The sequence below is a fragment of the Hylobates moloch genome, unplaced genomic scaffold (assembly GCF_009828535.3).
Source record: "Hylobates moloch isolate HMO894 unplaced genomic scaffold, HMol_V3 SCAFFOLD_19, whole genome shotgun sequence".
In the NCBI taxonomy this organism is placed as follows: Eukaryota; Metazoa; Chordata; class Mammalia; order Primates; family Hylobatidae; genus Hylobates; species Hylobates moloch.
The window spans coordinates 11,314,650-11,341,025 of NW_026652294.1; the positions used below are offsets into that span (position 1 = coordinate 11,314,650).

The 26,376-nt window shown below is 42.2% G+C and overlaps 1 protein-coding gene across 6 annotated transcripts in view; it reads left to right on the top strand.

The window, feature by feature from the left end:
- NF2 (NF2, moesin-ezrin-radixin like (MERLIN) tumor suppressor) overlaps window positions 1–26,376 on the top strand; it is a 98,351-nt gene that overhangs the window by 25,773 nt on the left and 46,202 nt on the right. For 4 of the 6 annotated variants that reach the window (XM_032139274.2, XM_032139273.2, XM_032139272.2 and 1 more), the window contains exons 2-4: window positions 12,164–12,289; window positions 14,512–14,634; window positions 17,608–17,691. In XM_032139274.2, coding sequence (XP_031995165.1) covers window positions 12,164–12,289; window positions 14,512–14,634; window positions 17,608–17,691 — 333 coding nt within the window. The remainder of the gene's footprint in view (window positions 1–12,163; window positions 12,290–14,511; window positions 14,635–17,607; window positions 17,692–26,376) is intronic. The other 2 variants (XM_058431191.1, XM_058431192.1) reach the window with 1 other exon arrangement.

Consider the following 26,376-nt stretch of genomic DNA (forward strand, 5'->3'; position numbering starts at 1 on the left):
CTTTCTTTCTTTCTTCTTTCTTTCTTCTTCTTTTCTCTCTCTCTCTCTTTCCTTGCTCTGTCGCCAGGCTGGAGTGCAGTGGCGACATCTCGGCTCACTGCAGCCTCCGCCTCCCGGGTTTAAGCGATTCTCCTGCCTCAGCCTTCCGAGTAGCTGGGACTACAGGCGTGCACCACCACACCCAGCTAATTTTTGTATTTTTAGTAGAGACGGGGTTTCACCATGTTGGCCAGGATGGTCTCGATCTCTTGACCTCGTGATCTGCCCACCTCGGCCTCCCAAAGTGTTGGGATTACATGCACGAGCCATTGCACCCAGCCGGATCTTCTTTTTTGTAACATGCTAAGTAATACATCTCTATTTAGCTTGATGTCCATGGTGATAGCAGGATTCTTTTCGGATTTCTGCCATAGTTAATTATTCTGCATTCTTTTGTCCCTAGTATGTCATATTGAAATTTTTCTTTTTTCTTTGTTTTTGATGACTTCTTCAGTTATTCATGCTAGTTTTGCATTCCTGTCCAAGAACATTTTTGCTGCTTGTTTATTTTTAATTTCATAAACTAAAGCGTTTGAGGTTTTAAAAACCCAGAATTGAGTTTTCTCAGAGCTGCTAATCTTTCTAGCCAGCTGGTGACGAGGCTTCTCAATTCTTGTTACAGGATGATGTGTTCTGTCCTCCTGTCTGTGCTTTGTTTAATTTAGATTCTAAATCCACATGTTTTAGGACATTTTTAGCGTGTCAAAATTTATTACCAATGTAGTGCTGACTTCAGGGAAAACATTTTAATGAAATCTTCAGTCACTCATGTTGACACAAGGTGCTTGTCCTAGTGCAGGAATCTCTGTGGCACCACTAGGTGGTGCCAGACTGCATCATTTCTAAAGACACAGCCTTTTCTCTTCCAACTCTTTTGCCACTGTTCTCTTTTTTGCTTCTTTGCCAAATTTGGACCGAGCTTTGAAAAATTCATATAAACTTTCTCTTAGTGATTTATGTTGCTTATAGCTTTTCCCTCCACCTTGCCTGTTTTAGTCTTCTTGTTTCAATAGTTTTGATAGTTTGACATACAGATAAAACTTAAAACTGAAGCCCGGAGTAATTACTAAATGTATCTCGACTGATCTGTGGTTTTAAATTCACCAACAGTGCATCTCCCAACTTTCTTAATCATATTGATTTTGAGATTAAATCAGTCTCATAAATATGTTAGTCTTCAGCCCACAGTAGTTCTCATCCATCTGCAGACTTTTTTTTTTTTTTTTTTTTTTTTGAGATGGAGTCTCACTCTGTCACCAGGCTGGAGTATAGTGGTGCCATCTCAGCTCATGGCAACCTCTGCCTCCTGGGTTCAAGCGATTCTCTTGCCTCAGCCTCCTGGGTAACTAGGACTACAGGTGCTTGCCACCACGCCCAGCTAATTTTTGTATTTTTAGTAGAGACAGGGTTTCACCATGTTGGCCAGGATGGTCTCGATCTCTTGATCTCGTGATCCACCCGCTTCAGCCTCCCAAAGTGCTGGGATTACATGCATGAGCCACCACGCCCGGCCTCATCTGCAGATATTTTTACCAGTCCTACCCACTCATGCCTATACCGTCTAATGTTATTAAAGTCAGTTTTATTATCATTGATGACCATGAAACTTAATCAAAAGGTCAAGCTAGAAACAGAGAGTATTCAAAATTTCTTTCCAGGCAAACGTCTGGATTCAGTAGAAGCTAGTTCACGTGAATGGATCATGCTCTAGCTCTGTTGTGCTGGGAGCTTTTTTGAAGGAATGCATTGTTACATACTAACCACAATTTTTACATTGTCCAGGACAGGAGTAATCAGTTGGTTGATACTTAGTCAGGGGTTGTGTTTCGTAGTCTGCTAGTTGTACCTGATGTTTAGGCATTTGAAATTTAACCTTGTGCCTTATCTGTGCTGAATTTACTATTGTTTCCTATTTGTAGTGCTCTGCAAAATTATTCTCAGTATATCACACATTTGTAATCATTGCCAATCACTGAATATCAATAACATGCGAGGTGATAAAAACTTCTATTTTTCAGCAGCATTATCATTCCCAATTTTACTACATCAGAGAGTTCATCATTATACAGTCAACTCACGATTATTAGGAGTAAGGAACATAATAGCAGACCCTGAATGAGGGAAAAGAATGTGAAACCACACATAAACTAAAGGTGAAGTCATTTACATCCCTGAAAATGATTTTAAGATACAGAATGAGATGTTAAAGGATTAAAAGAAAATTATTGTAGCAATGAAAAAGTGCTACATGGTTTATACAAAGCCATGTCAAGCTCATAGACTCAGACAGTGGTGTTAATCCTGAAAGACCACTTGATGATTATGGAAGCCAAGACCCAAAGAGGTTAAGTGACTTACCCAGCACAGCGGGTTTGTGTGTTTTATAGCTGTTTGACGGAGCTATGATTGCTCTCATGTTGTGAGCTAAATTCCAAAGATAGAGATTGTCATGTTTGCTTTTGTGGGGACTGTATTGCTTTCATAGCACCATGGTTGTATTGTTTCTTGTTGCTTTGTCATCTGTCAGTCAACTTTGAAGCGAATCTTCTTTGTTTACAGCATAGTAAAATATGGTGATTGCATGGCTCATAAGAGATTTACAAATGAAGAAACTGAGGCCCGGTTGAGCTGCGTGGCACACCCAAGTCATAGGCTTGTGTGTGGTTGAGGCAGAGAATCTAGGATACAGACCTCCCTGCTGGGTTCCTGCTGCTCCCATAACTGCTCTGCACTTCAGCGGGAAAGATGCCAGAAACTGCAAGCGTAAGGCCTTTTTTTCCCCTAAAAAACTGTAATTCATTTGGTTTTGAAAGACTTACCAGAGTTTAAAAGCTCCATTTTGTGGCTTCCCAAGGTGCTGTGATTTGTTTCTTACTAGTCTTCTTTGTTCTGTGGAAAATTTTCTTATTTGGTTCTTTGAGATTTCCTTGCCAAGGTATTTTTAGAGAGAGGAAATCAGTATGTGTCACCAAAGGGGTAAAATATATACCTTAAGGCCTAATTATGCAATTACATTTTTAATAACGAGTGTCATAAATTCTTGCTTCACTGCAATCATTACTTAGAAGACTGTTCTGCTCAGAAGCCTCATCTAGTTATCATGATTATCATCAACATCGTCAGCCAGCCACAAGCATCAAGCATTTATGGAGTATCCACAGATTGTGCAGCACTTGCCAGGGTTCTGGGAGACTTAATCTGTGTGTGTGTGTGTGTGTGTGTGTGTGTGTGTGTGTGTGTGTGTGTGTGTATACCCTTGCCTTCAAGGAGTTTGTGATCTGCGGAATTGGAGGAAAGACAGAAAACTTGGGGAAAGACAAGTACCTCATTTTTCAATATATGTAAAGCCCATACTGATTCAGGAATGTGGTACTGGGGGACGTGGACAGCAGGGAGACAAAGGGATAGATCTTAGAAAGGTCTGGTTACAAATAAATGGAAGCACATAAGTTGGCTGACGTGGGAGGACATAGGCTGGGTTGTAATAAGGTAGGGTAATTGGTTGAAGGAGGGAGGAGGCACTTGGTGAAGAGTTGAAGGCAATAATTTAAATAGATTTGGCATAATAGCAGAGATGATTGGAGAACTGGGAGAAGAAAATTACTTGCTGTAGTTGATTATGGCAGAAACTGACAGGGCAAGAGATTAGAGTTGGGATTTTTTGCAAAGAGGAGGTTTCAAGTTTGTGATATCTTTTTTTTTTTTTTTTTTTTTTTGAGATAGTCTTGCTCTGTCACCCTAGCTGGAGTGCAGGGGCTTGATTTTGGCTTACTGCAACCTCTGCCTCCCAAGTTCAAGCGATTCTCTTGCCTCAGCTTCCCAAGTAGCTGAGACTACAGGTATGCACCACCACGCCCAACTAGTTTTTGTATTTTTAGTAGAGATGGGGTTTCACCATGTTGGCCAGTCTGGTCTCGAACTCCTGACCTCAGGTGATCCACCTTCCTCGGCCTCCCAAAGTGCTGGAATTACAGGCATGAGCCACTCACTGCGCCTGGCCTCCAAGTTTGTGAGATCTTGCCCAGATTTAAATGAAGGATGTAGGGTTCAGGATTGGTACAGCAGAGGAAAAAAGTCTCTCTCTCTCTCTCTCCCTCTCTCCCTCTCTCCCCTCCCCATCTTTTTGCTATGATCTATTTTTTTTTCCCGCACTTTTCACAGGTGTTGACCTGTGATCAATTTCTATTTGGAGGATCTCTTTTTCCCTCATGTTGAGAATAATGGCTGAGGTGTGGTGTATCCTTTAATTTTGAAAGGAAATGGCATGATGGTTTTGCGGTTTAATCATGAGACACAAGAACAGCTTTTGTTGTGTGGTGATACCATACCCTGAATTGAGAGTATCAGTGTTAGATATATATTACTGCACTTTTTTATCTTCTTTGCTTAATCAAAATAGATTTTAATGGAATTTATTATTCACTTACTGCACAGTAAAATTACTTTTATAACTTTCCATTGTGTTTTTCTTGTAAATTGAGATATTTGGCCCCTTTTTCAAAACAGACAAAAGTTGTATTCAGGTTAGGTTCGGATCTGGTATATTAGCATCTTGAATTCTCAAGTCTCCTATAAACCTGTTCTCTTAGGCCAGCTATGACTGCAGAAGTCAGTTATGGATAAACATTGAGAGGGGAGATCACATCATCCTTTGTTTTCCATTTCCGAAATAACAGCAGACATGTGGCACATGTCCTGAGCCTGGGGAGGTGCCGTTCCTTTTGTTACTCTATCTGTATGGGAGCTAACCTTTTTACAATTTTTATGGCAAATGCTAGGGCAGCTTGTGAGCTAATTAGAAGAAACTGATAAGTGAATGCTGAGTTTGTCGATTCCCTTTCATTTTCTGCGGAGGAGACAGCCAGTCAAACGGCATTCTTCGTGTGGCTGATAATTTAGCCCACCAGACCTCTATGAAATGGAATATTGCTTCTCTCTTAGTTTTTTCCACATTTTAGTCTTTAGAGCCAACATTTCTCCATAGGTTCTAATACTTAGGCATTTCATATATAGTAGCCAAATTCAGTTCACTTTCTTCAAGAAAGTTGTCCTTTTCAAACTGTGGCCTTTTCCTGTCATGGGTCTGGTTTCTTACTCACCCCGCACTGTTGTAGGTACCAGGATTTGATTGCTGATGACTGTATGTCCCAAAGAAAGCAGTGGGAGAAATGCAGCTGTCAAAGCAAAAAACAAATAGCGGTTTTAAGGTTGAGTCTCAACCTGGCCAGTAGCAAGATGGCTGCTCAGTAGATGTTATTCCTAATGATTCCCTGGTTAATAGACCTCAATCAGACCTGCAGGTTATTGGTGCTGGTTGCTTCCTATAACAGAAAAGTACTGCATTCCAGCTATGTTCCTGCTGTGGAATGTAAGTGCTTAGTGCTATTTACTTAAAACATTCTAGGTTGATAAATTACAAGCACTTCACTCTGGGTAAAGCTCATAAATTCAGCTCCTACAAAAAAAATAGCAAGCTGATAGCACTTAGTCCTGTTTATAAAGTTCATACACATCTATCTATGATATAGGCACAAGTATTTATCTATGAAATAGCACTGCAGCCTGTTAAAGTAATGGGTGAGCACAGCCACAAAGGCGAGAAGCATCCGACTTCCAGACTCCTTCTATTAGCCTCTATGCCTGAAGGGCACCTTGAGGAGGTCTGTGGAAGGGAGCTTCCAGGCATTGGAGTCCACATTTGTGCTCCTTTCTGTCTGTCTTCTTCCCGCAAGTCACCTTTCTCTTTTTTTTTTTTTTTTTTTTTTTGAGACGGAGTCTTGCTCTGTCCCTCAGGCTGGAGTGCAGTGGCGCGATCTCGGCTCACTGCAAGCTCCACCTCCCAGGTTCACACCATTCTCCTGCCTCAGCCTCCCAAGTAGCTGGGACTATAGGCACCCGCCAACACGCCTGGCTAATTTTTTGTATTTTTAGTAGAGACGGGGTTTCACCGTGTTAGCCAGGATGGTCTCGATCTCCTGACCTCGTGATCCGCCCGCCTCGGCCTCCCAAAGTGCTAGGATTACAGGCTTGAGCCACCGTGCCCGGCTAACGCAAGTCACCTTTCTCACACCCTCCACCTCTCTTTCCTTCTGCAAAATGAGCATCTGCCTCTTAGCCTCCCTCTTCTTCACTAGGCTGAGATGAGGCAGGGAACTGTGGTGGATCCAGAGCAGTTTGAACACTTTGGCTGTGTGGAAAGCGATGGGGTTAAATGAACATTTAATCAGAACCAGGAGCTGTTCTTCTGGCAACCTGTTGAGGAAAAATGATAAACCCTAACAAAAAGGCCCTCAAGTGGCACGAGTGCAGGGCCTGAAAGCCTTACGTGCCATCAGGTATCCAAAAAGAACATCTTTTAACCAGAAAATAAACATGAGTTTTTTTCATCCCGCTAGTCCTAGGTTCTTGGAGCCCCACAGGTATCGTTGCAGGATGCATCACTGCTTCGAATCAGTGACTGAACAACCCAGTACCTAATCAGCGTGGAGAGTCAGAATTGTCACACGCACTGGGCTGAAGCTGCATATTCAGTACTGCATTGAACATTCAGTACTGCAGATAGGATAATTATGCCGTTTGTCAGATACTAGAAAAGTGTAAAGAACATTCCTTCACTTTGCAACAGCTTGGACCCAAGCAGCAGAACTGCTGTTCCCTCTGGCTGGCTGACTTTCCTATTGTCAGCCCCTTCACCACAGCTCAACTACCCCCCGGCTTTCAAGGTCCAGCTCAAACAGCATCTCCTCAGGAAAGACCTTACTCCCGGAGACCCAGGCCTGAGTTGTGTTGCCACTGTACCCTGTTCTGTTAGCACTTACCACGTTTCATTTTTGTGATCCATTTACCTGTCTTCCCTGTCAGACATGAACAGGGACAGTGTCTTGTCCTCAATTCATCATTTATCTCCTGTTTTGAGCACAATGACCAGGACGTAGTGGATGCTTAATAAAGGTTTGTCAAATGAGTGATAGTATGGTTAGCTTAGTGAGAATTGATGTGCCCTTTGTGATCTGTCATCCATCATCCTTGGTGTGAAGCAGGGCTGGGAGGCTTTAAACAGTGCCACTTGAGAATCTAAGGAGAGGAGGCAGAGTTACAATTAACAATAACTACCCCTTACTCAGTATTTATTTGCTATGGGCCAAGCACTCTCTTAGGGTTTTTAAATGTATCAATGCCCTTAATCTTTAGATCAATCTGCTAAGACGAGTTCTGTTTATTATCCCCTTTGCAAAGCACAAGGAAGTTCAGTCACTTGCCCAAGGTCACACAGTGACAGTGCAGAGATTCATACCAATGGTAGATAACCATCACTTATCTATATTCCTTTTAGACTAGTTCCTGGAAAGATTAAGCCCTCATGTCCTGAGGCATCCATCTTAGGTAACAATTTAACTTCTCTCTTGTTTCTAGAATGGTATTAGTGTGTTCCATACTTGGGAGAATGGAGAAAATGGTCACCAGATAACTTTCTTTGTTTTTTGGTTCAGATGAGAGAGGTAGGGTTAGTTGACAAAGAATTGATTTTATGTATTTATTTTTATTTTATTTTATTATTTTTTGTTCTTGATTTTAGATGGTAGTTTCGGTCCTTTTGGAAACATAGCATTATCCTCCAGCCAGACTGAACTATCTTACTCCCATTTCCTGTAAGGACGACTGACCTCTTTTTTGCCTCTAGACTTGTGCATATGCTGTTCCCTCTGCCTGGAACATACTTACCTGCTTGCTCCTCCTTCCCCAAGCCCTGTCTTCACTTGGTTCCTCTTTTCTTATCCCTACCCGCCCAGGATAGGAGGTTCCCACAGCCCCTGGGTGTCCCTGTTGTGGCACTCACAAGTGTTATAGTGCTGAAAGCCCACTCCTGGGGTTTTTATGTGTGTGGTGAAGGAGGTGATTATCTGTTTCCAGCTAGTTCATATCCTAGTCCTCTGAGTGTAGAGACTTGTTTCTTATTCCCCATTTGTCCGCTGCACCTTGGGCGGTGCTTGGACACAGTGTGTGTGTTCACTATTTGTGGAAGAAGTGGGTGAGCAGGAGTTAACTGGCTTTAAGTCTTTGAGTTTTGGGTTTTTGAAGTAGTCAAGTCCGTCCTGCGGACAGCCATTGTTTGCCATGTCTTGTATGTACACACTTGCCTGGGCACTGTGGGGAGCAGAAAGAAGACTAATACTGCTCTTGTGCTGAGGCGCCTCCGGTCTCGGGAGATGTTCAGGGGACAGTGAGTCACTTCACAGCATCAGCATGGTGTAGTGGATGAGTGATGACACTGAAGATGAGCTTGGTCATATTCTGGCAAGTTGGCCGACACCTGGAAGTCCCGTCCACACCCTAAGACCTCTTTTCCCAGGGCGTCCTGAGAACCACTCAGAGCAACTGTGACCAGTGGCGCTTGTTTTTAAAGAAGTAGAAACCCAAATTAGGAAGACTGAGCAAACCTCATGCATTTGGGGAAGGGCTTGTTGGAAAGTGGAACCTGATGTAGGTAACAACATGTTGAGGTTAGATTTAACCAAACAGAAAGACTTCTTAATTGCTTAAAGACAACATTTTATTTTATAAGTGGAATTAGGGCTTTAAATCAAATATGTTTGAACGTCTTTACTTGGTTTCCTTAGGCACCTTCACTCATCTTGTCTAAAACTTAATTGCTGGTCTATCCCTGCCAGATTTGCTGCTTCTCCTTGATTCCGTGTCTCCTTTAGTGGAACCACCTGGTACTCAAGCCAGACACACAGGTGTCCCTCTTAATTCTGTCTTCTCTGGTCCTGTTCAGGCACCTGTTCTGTGACTCTGCCTCTTTTCCGTTTCTCAGGCTGCCTTCTCTCCCTTCCACTGCCTTCCTTATGTCAGCGATTGGCCTACTTTCTGGCCTTCTTGATCCAGGGCTTCTTTTCTTCAACTCATACTCCACCCTGTTGTCAGAGCCCATCCAGAATGCAGATTGGAGCCTATGACTCCTCTGCTCAAGGGTCTTCAAAGACTTCACAGCTTTTGGCTGAAGTTGAGCCACCTGGTCCCAAATGGAGCCCCATTCCTGCCATGCCACCTCCTGTCTGTTTCAGCTTTACAAGATGACTTGCAGTTTCCTGTAGAAAGCATGACTTTTTAAAAAGACTTATTTCCTTCTCTCCTGCATCTAACTCTCACTTGCTCTTTAAAGCCTTCTCTGACCTAGGTCTTGCCTGTTTCTCCTGCAGAACACTGCTTCCACCATTTTGTAGCATCAGTGTCTAACATTGGTTGGCATGTAGGGTGTGCTCTATAATCCTTGTTGAAAGAATAAGTGGAAGGTAACAGAGGCTTAATTCACATTGAGCTGTAAATGAGCAATATCTGACTCTTCTGAGAATGGATTTTGTTTCAAACACTGGTTACTTACTAGAAAAGGTGTCTGGGGAGTGCTGGACAGCAAGAACAAAGGGACCCCACAGAACAGGAAAAGAGGCACTCTAGGGTCTGCAGTTTGCCTATGTTAGATCACCATGAAAAAGGCCAATGTATGCTTTGGCAGCTGGCAAAGAATCCTGTGACTCAGTTTCCTTATTTGCACAAAAAGGGGATGAGTCTACATCAGGTAATTACTCATGCTCATTTCCAACTCTTGACAGTCTACGATCCTTTGTGTCAAAGTTAAAAATCTAAGTAGGGCATTCTGAATTGGTGTCTGAGTTGATGCACTTCTCCTCACTGTATTGCAATTGCCAAGGGGACAAATACATTGTCTTTTTGCATTCAACAAAGGCAGTTTTGCATTTTAAAAACAAAGTAGAAGGGAATACAGGAAAACTGCATTAATACAATTTTATGCCAGAGAATTTAAACTCCCAAGTCAGGAAATTCACTCATCATTCCCTTGGCAGCTTTTGTTTCTCTGCACTGCACACCCCACTTACAGACAGCCCCTTCTTGCCAAAGCCTGGCCCGGCCATGACCATGAGTTATGGCAGATTGGGAATAATTACCTTGATCTTCTCAACCCTTGGGTGTTTAACTTTTCCAAGTTAATGCCTGTTCTTTAATGTTACATTATCTTGTAGCAAGGTAGTCATTTATAATTTATATACTAGAGCTGCCTTAAAATAGAGACAAGAGGATAATCAGCATCCTGAAGCTTCTAATTTTCCAAAATAACATTTCTTCACTGAAGTCTGCCTGTAGGAATTAAAACTTTTGGTGAATTAAAAAGCCTTTTGTCCTATTGTCAGACTGGGAAATGGATGTCCCCATTACTCCGCCTTAAAAGCAAGGAAGGAGATCATCTGTTAAAAATAAAACTCATCATTTTCTTTTATTCTTCTCAAAATAATCCCTAAAGACCTCAATCTTTATAGTGTTTCGGTGGCCCCACTATAGTCAGAGAGGAGACAGGGCAGAAGTTGAAGGACAGATAGGAGAAATGGCCCTGCTAAAAGATAAAAGCCAGTATGCATCTCAGCTACTTGTCTGCTGTGGTCCTGATATTCTTCCATCTAGGTTGCTGCTTTGCTTGACTTTGACTGCAAACACAGAGAAGAGATGGGCTTTCCTGTTGAGTACCTTGTAGAGAAGCCACTGTTCATTCATATGTGTTAAAAATAAAAAGCCTACTTGAAAACTCCCCTGTAGAATCAGGTTTTAGCAAAAACCAATCAGGTATCAGAGGTCTAACTTATTTTTCCCTTCTTGATTTTATAGCAAGTCTCTAAACCCTAAGAATTTTTTTTTTTTTTTTTTTTTTTTGAGATGGAGTCTTGCTTTATTGCCAGACTGGAGTGTAGTGGCGCGATCTCAGCTCACTGCAACCTCTGCCTCCTGGTTTCGAGCGATTCCCCTGCCTCAGCCTCCCGAGTAGCTGGGACTACAGGCATGTGCTACCATGCCTGGCTAATTTTTAGTATTTTACTAGAGATAGAGTTTCACCATGTTGGCCAGGATGGTCTCGATCTCCTGACCTCGTGATCCGCCTGCCTCAGCCTCCCAAAGTGCTGGGATTACAGGTATGAACCACCGCGTCTGGCTGCCTAAGAATTTTTTTCATTCCTTTTCATTAGACATCTTCAGTGTGGTAAGACTTTGAGTGGAGATTTCTAATGAAGGCAGGAAGGGATGGATGCTTCTGCAATTGAGTGGTCTCATTTTTCCCATGTCTGTTGAAAGATTACTCTTTCATGACCACCATTTCTGTGATGCATCTCATATGATCCTAATGCACTCGAGTTTGTATTTGAATGTCCATCTGATATTTAGGGGTGGTTGGGGCAAGGAGGGGGCAAGCAGCAACTAAGGGGTTATATGGGAACATCCTGGGTGGTTTAACTTGAAAGCCACTAGGTGGCAACATTTACTAAGTTGCCGGCCATTCTCTTCCCTTAAGACATTGAACTTGCTTTTCCACATAGCAGATGGAATAGCTGAGAAAAGAGTTTAGTAGCCATTGCTTCAGGTTCTTTTGAAAGTGAGGCTATAGGATAAACACACTACAGTATATTGGTATCTATTCATCACCTGGGTTTAGATACCAGGAGTTTGAATTTGCTCTGGATGACTGGGTGAGTAGCTTCCCCTTTGGCCTCAGTTAGGCATCCTTGACAGGAGAGACCTGTGATTGGACTGTCTGGTCTCTCATGGTTCTTTTTCTCCGTGATTTATGACTTTGACTATAATTTCTTTATATTAAAAAAAACTTGTAGTAAAACCAGTCTTATTTAAAGGAATACTAGCCTTTTATCAAAGGGCAAAGTAATGATTTAAAAAAAATCAACAACAAAATTTCAAGGGAATGAATGTCCCTAGAAGCTAGCCATCTCCCTGAGTTAACTCAAGAGGCTAGACTCTCCTAAATGAGGATGCTTATTTACCAGCTTTCCTAAATTAGCAGCTTTGGGGATGTTAAAATCCGCAAGGAACTGTCCAAGGGATGTATTGTGTATGCTTTGCAATGATTAAGCCATTAAGCTCTAATTGGTATTTTCCCACTCATGGGTTTGTAAAGGAAGCTTTAAAATTATTTAGGAATTCAGTCCTCATCAGCTGTCTTAGTGTCATCCCCACGTTTTGGAATCTGAGAGTGGAGAGTGCAGAGAAAAGGTTTTATTGATGATTTTTACTCACAGTGTCCTTCCCCATTGGTTTGTTATTGCAGATGAAGTGGAAAGGGAAGGACCTCTTTGATTTGGTGTGCCGGACTCTGGGGCTCCGAGAAACCTGGTTCTTTGGACTGCAGTACACAATCAAGGACACAGTGGCCTGGCTCAAAATGGACAAGAAGGTTGGGCTAGAACTCGATGAAACTGGTGGGGCTGACGTGTGCTTTCCAGTTTTTCCCTGAGCACGCGCCTAACTCATCACTGGGGCGCTTTAGCTGTACAGCAGAGAAGGGGGCACATTCCTGAATTAAGTCATGCAGAAAGCAGGACCTGGAGATGCTACCGGTTTCCTACTCCTCACAGGCTCTCCGGGGCAAGCAGAAGTTACCAGGATTAGACTGCTGCTGACCCTGGCTTCTTTACCCATTGTTACCAGCCTGATTGCTTCTGGCTTTATGCCTTTCAGTTTATGAATAAAAACTTTATGAATAAAAATTACTGTTATCTTCTTATACTTAAAAATAACCAATTTGTGTCTTTTAGAGAGTATCAGGGCTTGTGTTCTTTAGGGAATTTTTTAAAGTCTTTTTGAGAAACACCATAGTCTGACGTGAATTAATTGTTAATATGATCTAAGGAATAGAGAGTGCCTGGTCCCCAGGGTGAAAGAATGTCCATTTTGTCCTCAGGATTCTCTGGGGCTTCTGATGCATGGGCAAGAAAGCTGGGCTCCTGGCAATTTTAATGTGGCTTGGAAATGAATATTGCCTAAGGGAACTGCCCTCTGCATGGGTTCGTATGTTCACACAAAGATACACTTGCTTACTGACCTGCCTACCTGGCCATGAAAGGCAGGTTGGGAGCAGGACTGTATGCTTTTGTCAGTAACTCCTAAAAGACACCTGAACTTCAAAGTAAGTCAATGTCTAATTCTTACCCCAAATGATGCCCCCTCCAGTTGCCTACCCAAGCATGATAAATAATGAAAGCTTCCTATTTTTTTTTTTTTTTTTTACCAGTTTGACTCAAAGCTTAAGTGTTCGAATTGTGTTCACATATGTACACGGTAATCTAAATCATCACATTGGAATCCCTGCTGGTTGTAAGTTCAATGGTAATTCCCAATGATCATGAGCATCTAAGTGCCACTGGGGGCCACTGTCAGTGAGGGTGTCGTAGACCAGATTTTGAATCTCCTTGGCATTGCCATCTAGGATTTGGGCAGGAGCATGGAGAGTTATGTGTCAAAGACAGCAAAACTTTTTGTATATTTTTCATGATTCTTAGCAAAGTGAATTTTAATGATAGCTGAGTGTAGGCCAAATGGATATTAGACTGGGGGCATCAGGAGCCATGGAACCTGCTGCTCAAGGGAAATACATCATGACCCATGTTAATGGAGCCTTGTAGCCTGTGACATGGCATGTCTATGTCTTGAAATTCACTCTGGAGAGCAGATGGTTCAAGCTTTACAGGGGTGAATGGAAATGCTAGAAGATTAAAGGCAGTGGTTTACAGACTGTGCTTCAAGTATTTTGTGGGGCATCTCGGGAGGTTCCTTGAAACAAAGGTTTGCCATGATGGACACATTTTCTTCTGTTGCTCAATTAATGTTTAGATGACTTCATAATGATCTAGTTCATCATCCCTAAGCTGTATTCTTTTTTTTTTTTTTTTTTGTTAAGACAGTTTTGCTCTTGTTGCCCAGGCTGGAGTGCAATGACGCAATCTCGGCTCACTGCAACCTCCACCTCCCAGGTTCAAGAGATTCTCCTGCCTCAGCCTCCCGAGTAGCTGGAATTACAGGTGTCCACCACCACACCTGGCTAATTTTTTGTATTTTTAGTAGAGATGGGGTTTCACCATGTTGGCCAGGCTGGTCTTGAACTCCTGACCTCAGGTGATCCACCTGCTGCGGCCTCCCAGCATGCTGGGATTATAGGTGTGAGCCACCGTGCCCAGCCCTCTAAGCCGTATTCTAACATGGACCTAAATATTGGCAGTAGGCATCAAGAAAAAAGAATAAAGGAAGATTCCACTACTTCAGATAATTAAAAAACCTTCCACCTACCATAAAGGACAGTGCCCAAGACTGCTGAGTGATAAATTTCTAGTTTTTAACTATTCTGTGGCCCTAAGAACATTTATGCCTTAATCCTAGCTCTACTCACTTCTTGGGGCTATTGATTAATTTGTTTCAGAAACACCATGGGAAGTGGGTATTACCTCTTGTTATAGGTGACTTTGTGAATGCTTCAAACCATGGAATCACAACTTTCAGGAATTGTGATAAATTTAGTAGGAAAAAAATGTAATGCACGCCTTGCAAAGGCTTCTTTGAGGGTAGCACAGGAGGAAGAAGTGCCAATATAGTGTGTTTGTCTTTTGCTCTGCAATTCTGCAGGTACTGGATCATGATGTTTCAAAGGAAGAACCAGTCACCTTTCACTTCCTGGCCAAATTTTATCCTGAGAATGCCGAAGAGGAGCTGGTTCAGGAGATCACACAACATTTATTCTTCTTACAGGTACATCAGTCCAGGCTACCCTCCAATTCTAAGAGAACTTGCCCAGGAGTGGTTGCAGAGTTGGCCTCAGAGTTGACCACAAACACCTTTGTATTGCAAAAATATTCTACCTCTGGAAAGTCAGCCCCTTTGGTTCTGTAATGGAAAAAAGCCTTCAAAACAGAACTATACTTGAGTGATGAAAATTGGTGTCAGATGAAATTGCGAAGATGTAATGGTGAAGAATGGATACAAGTTGCTACCTAACTTAAAACCTCCTTGAAAATGGATCCTATTTTCTTCTAGCTAACTTAAAAGTACTCAATAGTTTCAAGGGAAGGCTAAAGAGAGAGTCTTATAAAGCAGTAGTTCTTCCAAAAGTTTAAAATCTGCCCTCATTAAGAGAGGACTGGCCAGGCGCGGTGGCTCAAGCCTGTAATCCCAGCACTTTAGGAGGCTGAGGCGGGCGGATCACAAGGTCAGGAGATCGAGACCATCTGGCTAACATGGTGAAACCCCGTCTCTACTAAATATACAAAAATTAGCCGGGCGTGGTGGTGGGTGCCTGTAGTCCTAGCTACTCGGGAGGCTGAGGCAGGAGAATCACTTGAACCCGGGAGGTGGAGGTTGCAGTGAGCCGAGATCGTGCCACTGCACTCCAGCCTGGGCGACAGAGCGAGACTCCATCTTGGAAAAAAAAAAAAAGAGGACTTCGGCTGGGCGTGCTCACTCCTGTAATCCCAGCACTTTGGGAGGCTGAGGCGGGCAGATCACGAGGTCAGGAGTTCAAGACCAGCCTGACCAACATGGTGAAACCCTATCTCTACTAAAAATACAAAAATTAGCCAGGCATGGTGGTGCATGCCTGTAATCCCAGCTACTCAGGAGGCTGAGGCAGGAGAATCACTTGAACCCGGGAGGCGGAGGTTGCAGTGAGTCAAAATTGAGCCACTTCACTCCAGCCTGGGTGACAGAGTAAGACTCTGTACAAAAAAAAAAGAGAGAGAGAGAGGACTTCAGAGCTCTAGTGACACTTTGTTTGTCCCCCATATGTGGTACTTCAGACATCATGCTTCATGCTATGCTGTGTCTCTAATTGTCCTATTTCTTCCTTACTTCCTCATTAGATTATAAGCCTCTTAAAGGCAAGCCTCATTAAGTGCACAGTAGGCATTCCATAAGTAATTGTCCCACCGAATTGAAGAAATTAGGAAATTCATAATTACAGGTTGACCATCCAGAGGCACAGGGAGGGGAACTGGTCTGAGGATGAAAACCTTATCAGTTTCACTTATGTTCTTACTGCAGGTCAGAGTGGCTCCCCAGTTTCATGGCCAGTTGTTGCAGTGATTGGCACTGGGGCTGTTTGTGTCCTCACAGGTTTCAGTAATGTACAAGGTGGCAGTAGGGGCGTTAATTACATGATTTCCCAGAGATAGATGGGTAGTCTGTCACATAGCCCTCCTGTAATTAATTTCAGCCTCAGTATATTGTGTTCAGCAAATATTAAGTTAAATATAATAAAACCCCCTAAATTCTTTTTTAAAAAGGTCTGGGATGTGTGTGTGTGTGTGTGTGCACGCGCAAAAGAGGTGACAAATTTATTTCTGATGTTTTCAGATCAAAGGGACACTCTTAGGCTGGGCGTGGTGGCTCATGCCTATAATCCCAGCAATTTGGGAGGCCGAGGTGGGTGGATCACCTGAGGTCAGGAGTTTGAGACCACCCTGACCAACATGGAGAAACCCTGTCCCTACTAAAAATACAAAATTAGCCGGGCATGGTGGCACATGCCTGTAATCCCAGCTACTCGGGAGACTGAGACAGGAGAATCACTTGAACCCAGGAGGTGGAGGTTGCAGTGAGCCGAGATTGTGCTATTGCACTCCAGCCTGGGCAACAAGAGCGAAACTCCTTCTCAAAAAAAAAAAAAAAGGGATGCTCCTGCAGTTTTTCTATAGTGTTGCTTTTTCCCCCCTCTTTGGAAATGAAACCAAGGGATTAGAAAGTTGCACTGCTTCAGAAATATCTCAGCTTTCATTTTCTCTCTAAGAATGTAAAATCACTTTTAAAACCTAAGAAGAATTTTTGTGTTTGAACGAAAGCACATAATGATCTCCTAGGTCCCAGAATGTCCTAATGTTATAGAAATGGTTTTCTTGTAAGCACTTGGAAACACTGCCTGTCTCTTGTGTGACTGACTTGATTTTCCCCATACTGAAATGTTAAGGCGTTTTTATGACTGAGCAAGGCAAAATTTACTGCTTTTATGAATCCAGTGACTGTTGACATCTGTGAGAGGAGAGCTGGCTTTCCTGTTGTGTTTATTTCAATGTCCCCCCGCCACGTCATGCAGTTGTCTTGCTTCTGTGTCTGGAACATCCCAAGTTGTACCATTCTAAGAAAATTAAGTGCAACGAAATATGTTAATTCAACATTATGGCTTAAGAATTATATTTCCTGGACCTCACGTGTACTTAAAAGTTGAATCAATCAAATTTTATTGCTTCCTTTTCCCTTAGAGCAGCACGTTGAGAGTGATGGGTTTTTTCTGCAATCATAACTCAGTGGCCTTGGTGACTTTTGTCTTGTGTTAATACTTAAAAGTAGATCCATTTCCTCTGGGGCCATGTGTATTCAAAGGGGCTGAGGCTGCAGTCACCCCCAGAGCTGCTCTTGACACTTCTTGGGTTCATAGCACTGTGTTACACAGCCTCTGTTGTAACTACAGAGACCATTTTTACTCTTCAGCATTGATCATGAAGAGAAGAGATAAGGGGTTTTTATGCATAGCCGTCATACCAGTAACTTCTGTGACTGAACTCTCCGTCTGTCTGCATCAGTAAAAAAAAAAATTGTACCCTTTGTCAGAAAATTATTAACGGGCTGCTCTGGCAGCCCTCATTAGAACGCCATGAGGCCATCTGTTGTGATCAGCCTACACACCTCACTTCCATGCACACAGTATCATGTCTCCCTTGTTGCTCCTTTCAGGTAAAGAAGCAGATTTTAGATGAAAAGATCTACTGCCCTCCCGAGGCTTCTGTGCTCCTGGCTTCTTATGCCGTCCAGGCCAAGGTAGGCTCAAAGAAGAAAAATGTATTCTTCCTGGGGGTTAATTTGGGTTTATGGGATCACTCCTATCTTCTCTTTCTTTGGGTTTTCTGTACTTCAGAGAGACTTGCCCCAGAAAGTGAGATGTTATGGGACTTGTGGACTTGGAAGAACCACTGTCGCTGTTCCAGTGTTTGTATAATCTTGTGTGTGTGTGTGTGTGTGTGTGTGTGTGTGTGTGTGTCTGTGTGTGGTGTGCACAAATTATAAGTATTGTTCTGATGAATTAGAATTCATTCTAAGTGAATTCATTCAGAAAGATGAATTTTCTGTGTAATCTCATTATGTATATGTGGTTTATGACATTTACTGAACAAACCTTTTTTCTTTTTTTTTTTTTTAAACCATAAACTCAACCATGTGGTACAGCCTTTCTATTAGCCAGGAAAAATGAATTTATGGTCTCCAATTTTAGCCAAACATGGCCTTTAGGTCAGAAAGGCCCAGGTCCTCACTCCAAACTCATTTGCGAACCAGCTGCCCTGTGTGTGGACACTACGCTACACCCTCAGAGAATGCCCTGCTTCATCTGCCCCTGATTGACATGCTAGCTGTTTATGTGGCTAAGCACTGCAGGTGCTGTGACCCACCAAGCCCAGTTGAGCTGTCTGGTTAGCTGAAAATCGTTCACTTCCATTAAATCACTATAGACCTTTTTTTTACAAGACCAGTGAGAGGGTCAGCCATGGTGTTTCATGTCCCTCAGATTTTTCACTTCAGTTATGTATCACCTTCTCTTGGTTCCCCTGATCCCTACCTTTCACCAGAGCACAAGAGTTGTCCCCAGAATTGGGGCTCCTTGATTACTTGTGTGATTTTATTTCATTTATGTTTTATTTGTACTTTTATAGAGATGAGGTCTCACTATGTTGCCCAGGCTGGTCTCGAACTCCTGAGCTCAAGTGATCCTTCCACCTTGGCCTCCCAAAGTGCTGGGATTACAGGTGTGAGTCACCATGCCTGGTCTTACTTGTGTGATTTTAAAACATAATCTTTTCACTTATTTTTCTTTTTAATTAAAGGTGTTCATGAAGCCATTTCCCTATAAGGTTAGAAAAATTAATAAAATACTCTTAGCTCACTTCTTGGGGTAGATTAATGCAATTTCAGATCAAAGCCAGGAAGTAACTGTCATTTGTGGGGAAAAAAGGCTATACATGCTGGTCAGACCAATAGAAGCACCAAAGTCAATTTGATGGCTCATGTAATATTTGCTAAGTATTCATCAGGCCCGGGGTGAGGAGACAGCATGGGGGTTGTTGACCGTCTCATAGTTGCAGGCACTAAAGCAAGTATCTGCCCTCAGTGATTTGCCCAAGATCATTCAAACAATCTTGGGCAAAGCTAAGAGCAGAAGGGCAGAATTCATGGCTTTGGGATTGCATTTTGTGCCTCCAATATTCTACTTCCCTGAAAAATGAGTAATTGAGAAAACAGAAAATGGGCCCTCATTCAACTAAAACATATGCTTCCTTTTATGCTTTGATCAAGAGTATTAGTAAGAGGAAAAATGTGTCCTTTCCATCAGTATCACCCCGACAGTGATGAAGTAGTCATTGGCACTTTGATTAAATCCGAGCACTTCCTGGCATGGAGTTGAGTTCCTTTTCGCACGCTTTCTCCCCAGCGAGAGCAGACCCAGGCTCTCAAGGACACCACCTCTCTTTGAAGGGCTTCCATCTCAAAGGCTACATTTTCTTTCCATGGATTTTTGGGCCACAAATTCAAAGGCCACCTGTAGAAAAAAATCACTTTTCAGTGAACCAGCAGATGTTTGCTTAAACAGATTTCACTGTAGGAAAGCCCTGCTAATTTGGATCCTACTAATTTGGAGATGAAAGTGATTCACAGACAACATATGTGGCTCACATGGAGGAGGATGTTCTAGCTATTTTTTCCAGTGTAAATTTTAAGGAGCTTACAAATAAAGGTAATCTGTGGCTTAAAGTCTTCATTTGGGAAACTAAGGCTTACTATGACATGCTTCCAGTTTCTAGGACTGCTGGTTAATAGTTAAAGGATATCTGATTATAATATTAATAAGATCTTACATGCCCATAGTGTTTTCTGGTTTTACCAAAGCAGTACAAATGAATATTTTGTGCGACACTCAGTGTAGTCTTTCCAGAAGCCAAGGCTTGAGGGTATTATGCCTGTTTTGCAGATGAGGAATTTAAGGCTCAGAAAGGGATTTGTGATTTGTGCAAACTCACAATACTTTTATGTTAAGCCTATTTTTATGAAATTCATAGCCCATTTCTCGGTGGAGAGGATTTCAGGCCAAATAGAATGAGTGGAGCTGGGACGGGAGCCCTAGTGTCCAGGCTGCCTAAGTTAGCACATGGCACTTGCCTGTCACTGTCTAGCATGAGGGAGGTCTTTGGGTAGCAACCACTGCCTTTCACTAAAGGCTGGTTTCATTTATATGATCACATTTGTCTAAGTTCTTCAGTAAGTCATACTGGTTCCTTCCATTATATTCAGCTTGTTTTCTTCCACAACCTTTCTGAAACAGAAAGGAACTTTAGAAGTGTGGAAGGGAAAGCAAATTGAGCTCATTAACACATGGAATGTAATTATGCACAAATGTATTCATTACAGTATTTCAGCTGTTGGAATGATATAGACACAGTTAATTCCAAAGCATAAAGAAACAATTACCCTCAAAGTATAAATACAAATACTAATCACATGGTTCAGTTAACAAGAACCATATATGAGTTATGCTTGAATCAAAAGTGTAGGCAGGGACTGGGCACAGTGGCTCACACCTGTAATCCCAGCACTTTGGGAGGCCAAGGAGGATGGATCACCTGAGGTCAGGAGTTCTAGACCAGCCTGACCAATATGGTGAAACCTCATCTCTACTAAAAATACAAAAATTAGCCAGGCGTGGTGGTGTAGTCCCAGCTACTTGGGAGGCTGAGACAGGAGGATTGCTTGAACCTGGGAGGTGGAGGCTACAGTGAGCTGAGATTGTGCCATTGCACTCCAGCCTGGGTGACACAGTGAGACTCCATCTCAAAAAAAAAAAAAAAAATGTAGGCAGGGTTTTTTTGGTGCAGTCACATGACACACTAAACCATCTTGCAATGTTTAAGTCACCTGTTGGATTGTATATTGACCATTTGGTGTTGGAAATATGTTCTTATTAAAAATGACTTTGGGAGAGAATGGCATATAATTTATGAATCTCATGTTGCTGTGTGCAGACTCCTAGTGATCAGAAGAGAGAAAAGAATTGTGGGGGCCGGGCGCGGTGGCTCACGCTTGTAATCCCAGCACTTTGGGAGGCCGAGGCGGGCGGATCACGAGGTCAGGAGATCGAGACCGCGGTGAAACCTCGTCTCTACTAAAAAATACAAAAAATTAGCCGGGCGTGGTGGCGGGCGCCTGTAGTCCCAGCTACTCGGAGAGGCTGAGGCAGGAGAATGGCGTGAACCTGGGAGGCGGAGCTTGCAGTGAGCCGAGATTGCACCACTGCACTCCAGCCTGGGCGGCGAAAAAAAGAAAAAAAAAAAAAAAAAAAAGAATTGTGGGAGGGGAAGCTTAGTTTCTTAATACTCTTTAATGCAAATCAGGGACAGAGTGCCAAAGTACAATTGAGTTATCCTGTAGGCGATGCAGTGAAGGGTTTATATTTTAGATAGACCCTGTAGTGGCTGTGTGATGGGCAGATTGGAGTGAGACAACTTTGGAAACAGGGAGACCCATTAGAAGGCTGTGATAGTTGCCCTGGTGAGAGAATATTAGGTTCACACTTCAGGTGGTTGGTTGGATGGGGGCTGACTGATTTAAAAATATCGAGGAGATAAAAAGTTGATTAGATGGTGCTATACTCTGCATATCCCTCTTTTTCATATCCTTTTACAGAATGGTATTTTTCTTCCCACTCAGCATCTACTTTGGGATGTATCCATGTTGTGTATATAGATGTAGCTCATTGATTTTAATTGCCATATGGTAACCACTAATAAATAAACCTAGTTTATTTGTCTGTTCCCCTTCTGAGGGAGAGGTAGTTTGTTTCCACTTTTTCCCTATTATCTAAACAGTGCTCAAATGAAGATCCTTTTATGTGATTCCTTACGTACATGTGCAAGTGCTTTTTCCCCTTAAGGTAGGTGCCTACAAAAATAAATAAATAAATACATACATACATACAAAAAATAGCTGAGTGCGGTGGTGGGCACCTGTAGTTCCAGCTACTTGGGAGACTGAGGCAGAAGAGTTGTTTGAATCCGGGAGACAGAGGTTGCAGAGAGCCAAGATCACACCACTGCACTCCAGCCTGGGCAACAGAGTGAGACTCCATCTCAAAAAAACAAAAAAATAAAATAAATAAAGTAAAAACATTAAAAAAGGTAGGTGTCTAGAAAAAGAATTGCATAGAATTGACAAAAGAGGTGAACCCCAGTATAAAAAAAATCTTAAGTTGATAAAAAGACAAATGCTATGAACAGGGCATGAAACATGCACTTTATAGAAGAGAAAACAAGAATGGTCATAAATACAAAAAGATGTTTCATCTCACAGGTAATCAAGAAAAAGAAAAAACAACAATAAGGCAACATTTCAAACCCATAAAATTGGCAGGGATTACTAGATTGGGTAACTGCATTGTTGGTGCTCATTTACCTGCCAAAGGGATTGTGAAATTGGCATAACCTCTGTAGAGCACCAGGTGTGGAAGGGACGGGTGGAAGTGAGGAGACACACTGCTGGCTGTTCCAGGTGGCTACTCCAGAGGGATCTCTGCACACACATCCTTTTCACTTAAAACTGTCACAACAGATAGACCCACTTCATTTTCTTTTTCTTTTTCTTTTTCTTTTTGAGACAGCAGAGTCTCTCTTTGTCACCTAGGTGGCACAATCTCCACTCACTACAACCTCCGCCTCCCAGGCTCAAGGGATCCTCCCACCTCAGCCTCAGCATATGCCCTGCTAATTTTTGTGTTTTTTGTAGAGACAGTGTTTCCCCTTGTTGCCTAGGCAGGTCCCAAACTCCTGGGCACAAGCTCTCTACGTGCCTCAGCCTCCCAAAGTGCAGGGATTACAGGCATGAATCACTGCACCTGGCCCCAACTCATTTTCATTTAACTGCTGAACTATATTTCATAGAAAGGAGGGACTGGATTATTTAAATATATCCTTATTGGTAGATATTTAGGTTTGTTTTTCTTTCTGTTGTTTTTCTATTGGTGAAACAGATGCAATGGACATCCTTGAATATGCATCTTTGGGCATATAGGAATAATATCTCTCTATAATAGATATCAAGACATGGCATAACTGGGTTAAAGAATAAGAACATTTAAAATGTAAGTAATGTGAAGCAAAAAATAAAGCCAGACACAAAAGGCCACATATTTTATGCTTCCACTTACCTGTATATGAAATGTCCAGAACAGGCAAATCCATAGAGACAGAAAGTAGATTTAGTGGTTGCCAGGGAAAGGGAGAAGGAGGAAATTAGGAGTGACTGCTACTGGCCAGGCATGGTGGCTCACGCCTGTAATCCCAACACTTTGGGAGGCTGAAGTGGGTGGATCACTGGAGGCCAGGAGCTTGAGACCAGCTTGGCCAACATGTCGAAACCCCGTCTCTACTAAAAAATATACAAAAGTTAGCCAGCTGTGGTGGCATATGCTTGTAATCCCAGCTACTTGGGAGGCTGAGGCACGAGAATCACTTGAACCCGGGAGGCAGAGGTTGCAGTGAGCTGAGATTGCACCCCTGCGCTCTAGCCTGGGGTGACAGAGCGAGACTCTGTCTCAAAAAAAAAAAAAAAAAAAAAAGAGTAAAACCTACTATTTGATAGCACAACAGGGTGACTATAGTCAATAATCATTATACACTTAAAAATAACTACAAGACCATAATTGAATTGCTTGTAACACAAAGGATAAATGCTTGAGGGGATGGACACCCCATTCTCCATGATGTGATTATTTCACATTGTACGCCTGTGTCAAAACATCTCATGTACCCCACAAATATATATATATACCTACTATGTACCCACAAACATTAAAAATTAAAAATAAAATTATAACTTACAAAGATTAAAAAATGAAATTAGGAGTGATGGCTAGTGGGTACAGGACTTCTTTTTGGGGTGATGGAAATGTTCTGGAATTAGATAGTGATGATGGTTGCACAAGATTCTGAATATACTAAAAAACACTGAATTGTACACTTAATGTAAATTTTATGTATATAAATTTTATCTCAATAAAAAATTTAAATAGATATAGCCAAATCACCCTCCAAAAGTGATGTCATAATTTAACTTTCAATAACAGTGTGTGAGAATACCTGTTTTTCCACATCCTTGTGAACAGTAGATACTATCAGTCTTTAAAATTTTTGCTAATTGATAGAAAAATATTTTTTAAAATTTGCGTTTCCTTGATTGCTATTGGGACTGAACATCTTTTCATAAACTTACTGGCCATTTGTATTTCTTTGTTCTGTGAATCAACCGTTTATGACTTGCCTACTATTGTATTGTTTGTTTGTTTCTTTCTTTCTTTTTCTTTTTCTTTCTTTCTTTCTCTCTCTCTCTCCTTCCTCCCTCCCTTCCCTTCCTTTTCTTTCCTTTTCTTTCTCCCTTCCCTTTCCTTCCCTTCCCTTCTCTCCCCTTTCCTCCCCTCCCCTCCCCTTACCTTTCTTTTTCTTTTCTTTCTTCCTTCCTTTCTTCCTTTCCCAGGTTCAAGTGATCCATCCACCTCAGCCTCCAGAGGAGCTGGGACTATAGGCATGCGCCACTATGCCCGGCTAATTTTTGTATTTTTAGTACAGATGAGGTTTCACCATGTTGGCCAGACTGGTCTGGAACTCCTGACCTCAGGTGATCCACCCGCCTCGGCCTCTCAAAGTGCTCGGATTACAAGCATGAGCCACTGCACCCAACCTGTTCATCTTTTTCCAAATGATTTGTAGACGCTCCATGTATTATAAGTTATCAACCTTTTGTCTATTTTACATATAAGACTGGTCAATCTTTTTCTTTGTATGTTTTGAGCGACTTTTAGAATGTGTTTACCAACCATTATTATATCCATACTCTGTTGTGTTTTGTTCTGATATTTTTATGGATTTTCATTTATAGGTTTAAGAATTTATTGACTGGTGTGTGGGTATAGTAGGTAGGGGGTCTGTCTTTTTTCTATATATGTAGTAATCTAACCTTTATGTTTTTGTGAAATCCTACTCAGAGCATTTTATCTCATTTCTCATAGTTATAGACAGGAAATTATTTCATATCCAGATAGAGCCTCTGTTTAACCTAAGTATTGGCTCCACAAGTCTTTTAAATGGTAAACTCCTTGAATTTAAATTCAATTAGTTTATGTCAGGAGTAGGTCCAGGTTTTCTGGGTCTGAATTTTAATAATTTAGGGGATTGTCTTTAATGCAAGAGTACCAAATTAGGTACAGGCCTATGAAGGTGCAGAGACCTGAAATCCAAGCCCTCTTAGCTTCCCAGTAAATTCACCCTGGTTACATTATCAGAATGCATCTGTTACATAAAAGGATGAGGAGCAGCCATCTCCATCCCTGGAGTGGTATGACTTTCTTTTGTATTCACCAGCTACCACAACTTCAGGATTTTTTTCTTCCTTTGTTGTTTAGAGAGACATTTAAGAGCAGACACATACATCAAGGTGGCTTTAATGTTGGAAGCGGAGTTAGTCCAGTGGAGAAGTTCTTTCAGCAGGGTCTTTGCCACCTCTGCATTGCTCACATGTGATGATTTGATCAGTGGACTAGCTGAGAGCTTGGTATAATAATGGGGATTGTTAATCTTGCATGCCTTTGGAACCTGAATTTACAGCTTTAACTTTGCATATCTGCTTGCTTTTGCATTAGAGCTTAGTCAGCACTGTTGAGAGATTTGCAAATGCAACTAACAGGGCTTTCTTTAGCATCCTACCCTTTCAAAAATCCAGGAGGCAAACAATGATCAATGTTGTCATAAGTAATGCAGAGGATGGCAATAATAATAATACCTGACTTTCACCATGAGCCATGTGCTGTGCTAAATGCTTACCTGTATTGTTTTACTTCATCCTCATCATCCCCTGTAAGGCAGATGCTATTATGACCCTCACTCTACAGATGAGGAAGTTGAGGCTTAGAGGATGCCTTACTCATGGCCTCAGAGGGGGTACTCCAGCACCCCCCGCCACTTCCCTTCAAGATCCTCTAAGGCCAGTGCTCTCATTTGACAAATAAGAAGACCGATTTGGAGAGACCTGAGATCTTTTGGACATCAGGTTGTATGTGTCAAGCATAGTTTTATTTGTTTTATTTTATTATTATTTTTTGAGATGGAGTTTTGCTCTTGTTGTCCAGGCTGGAGTGCAAAGGCGTGATTTTGGCTCACTGCAACCTCCGCCTCCCGGGTTCAAGCGATTCTCCTGCCTCAGCCTTCCAAGTAGCTGGGATTGCAGGCATGTACCACTACGCCTGGCTGATTTTGTATTTTTAATAGAGACAGGTTTCTCCATTTGGTCAGGCTGCTCTGAACTCTCAACCTCAGGTGATCTGCCCACCTAGGCCTCCCAAAAGTGCTGGGATTACAGGCGTGAGCCACCGCGCCCCGCCAAGCATAGTTTTAAAAACTTTGCTGGTCTTATTTA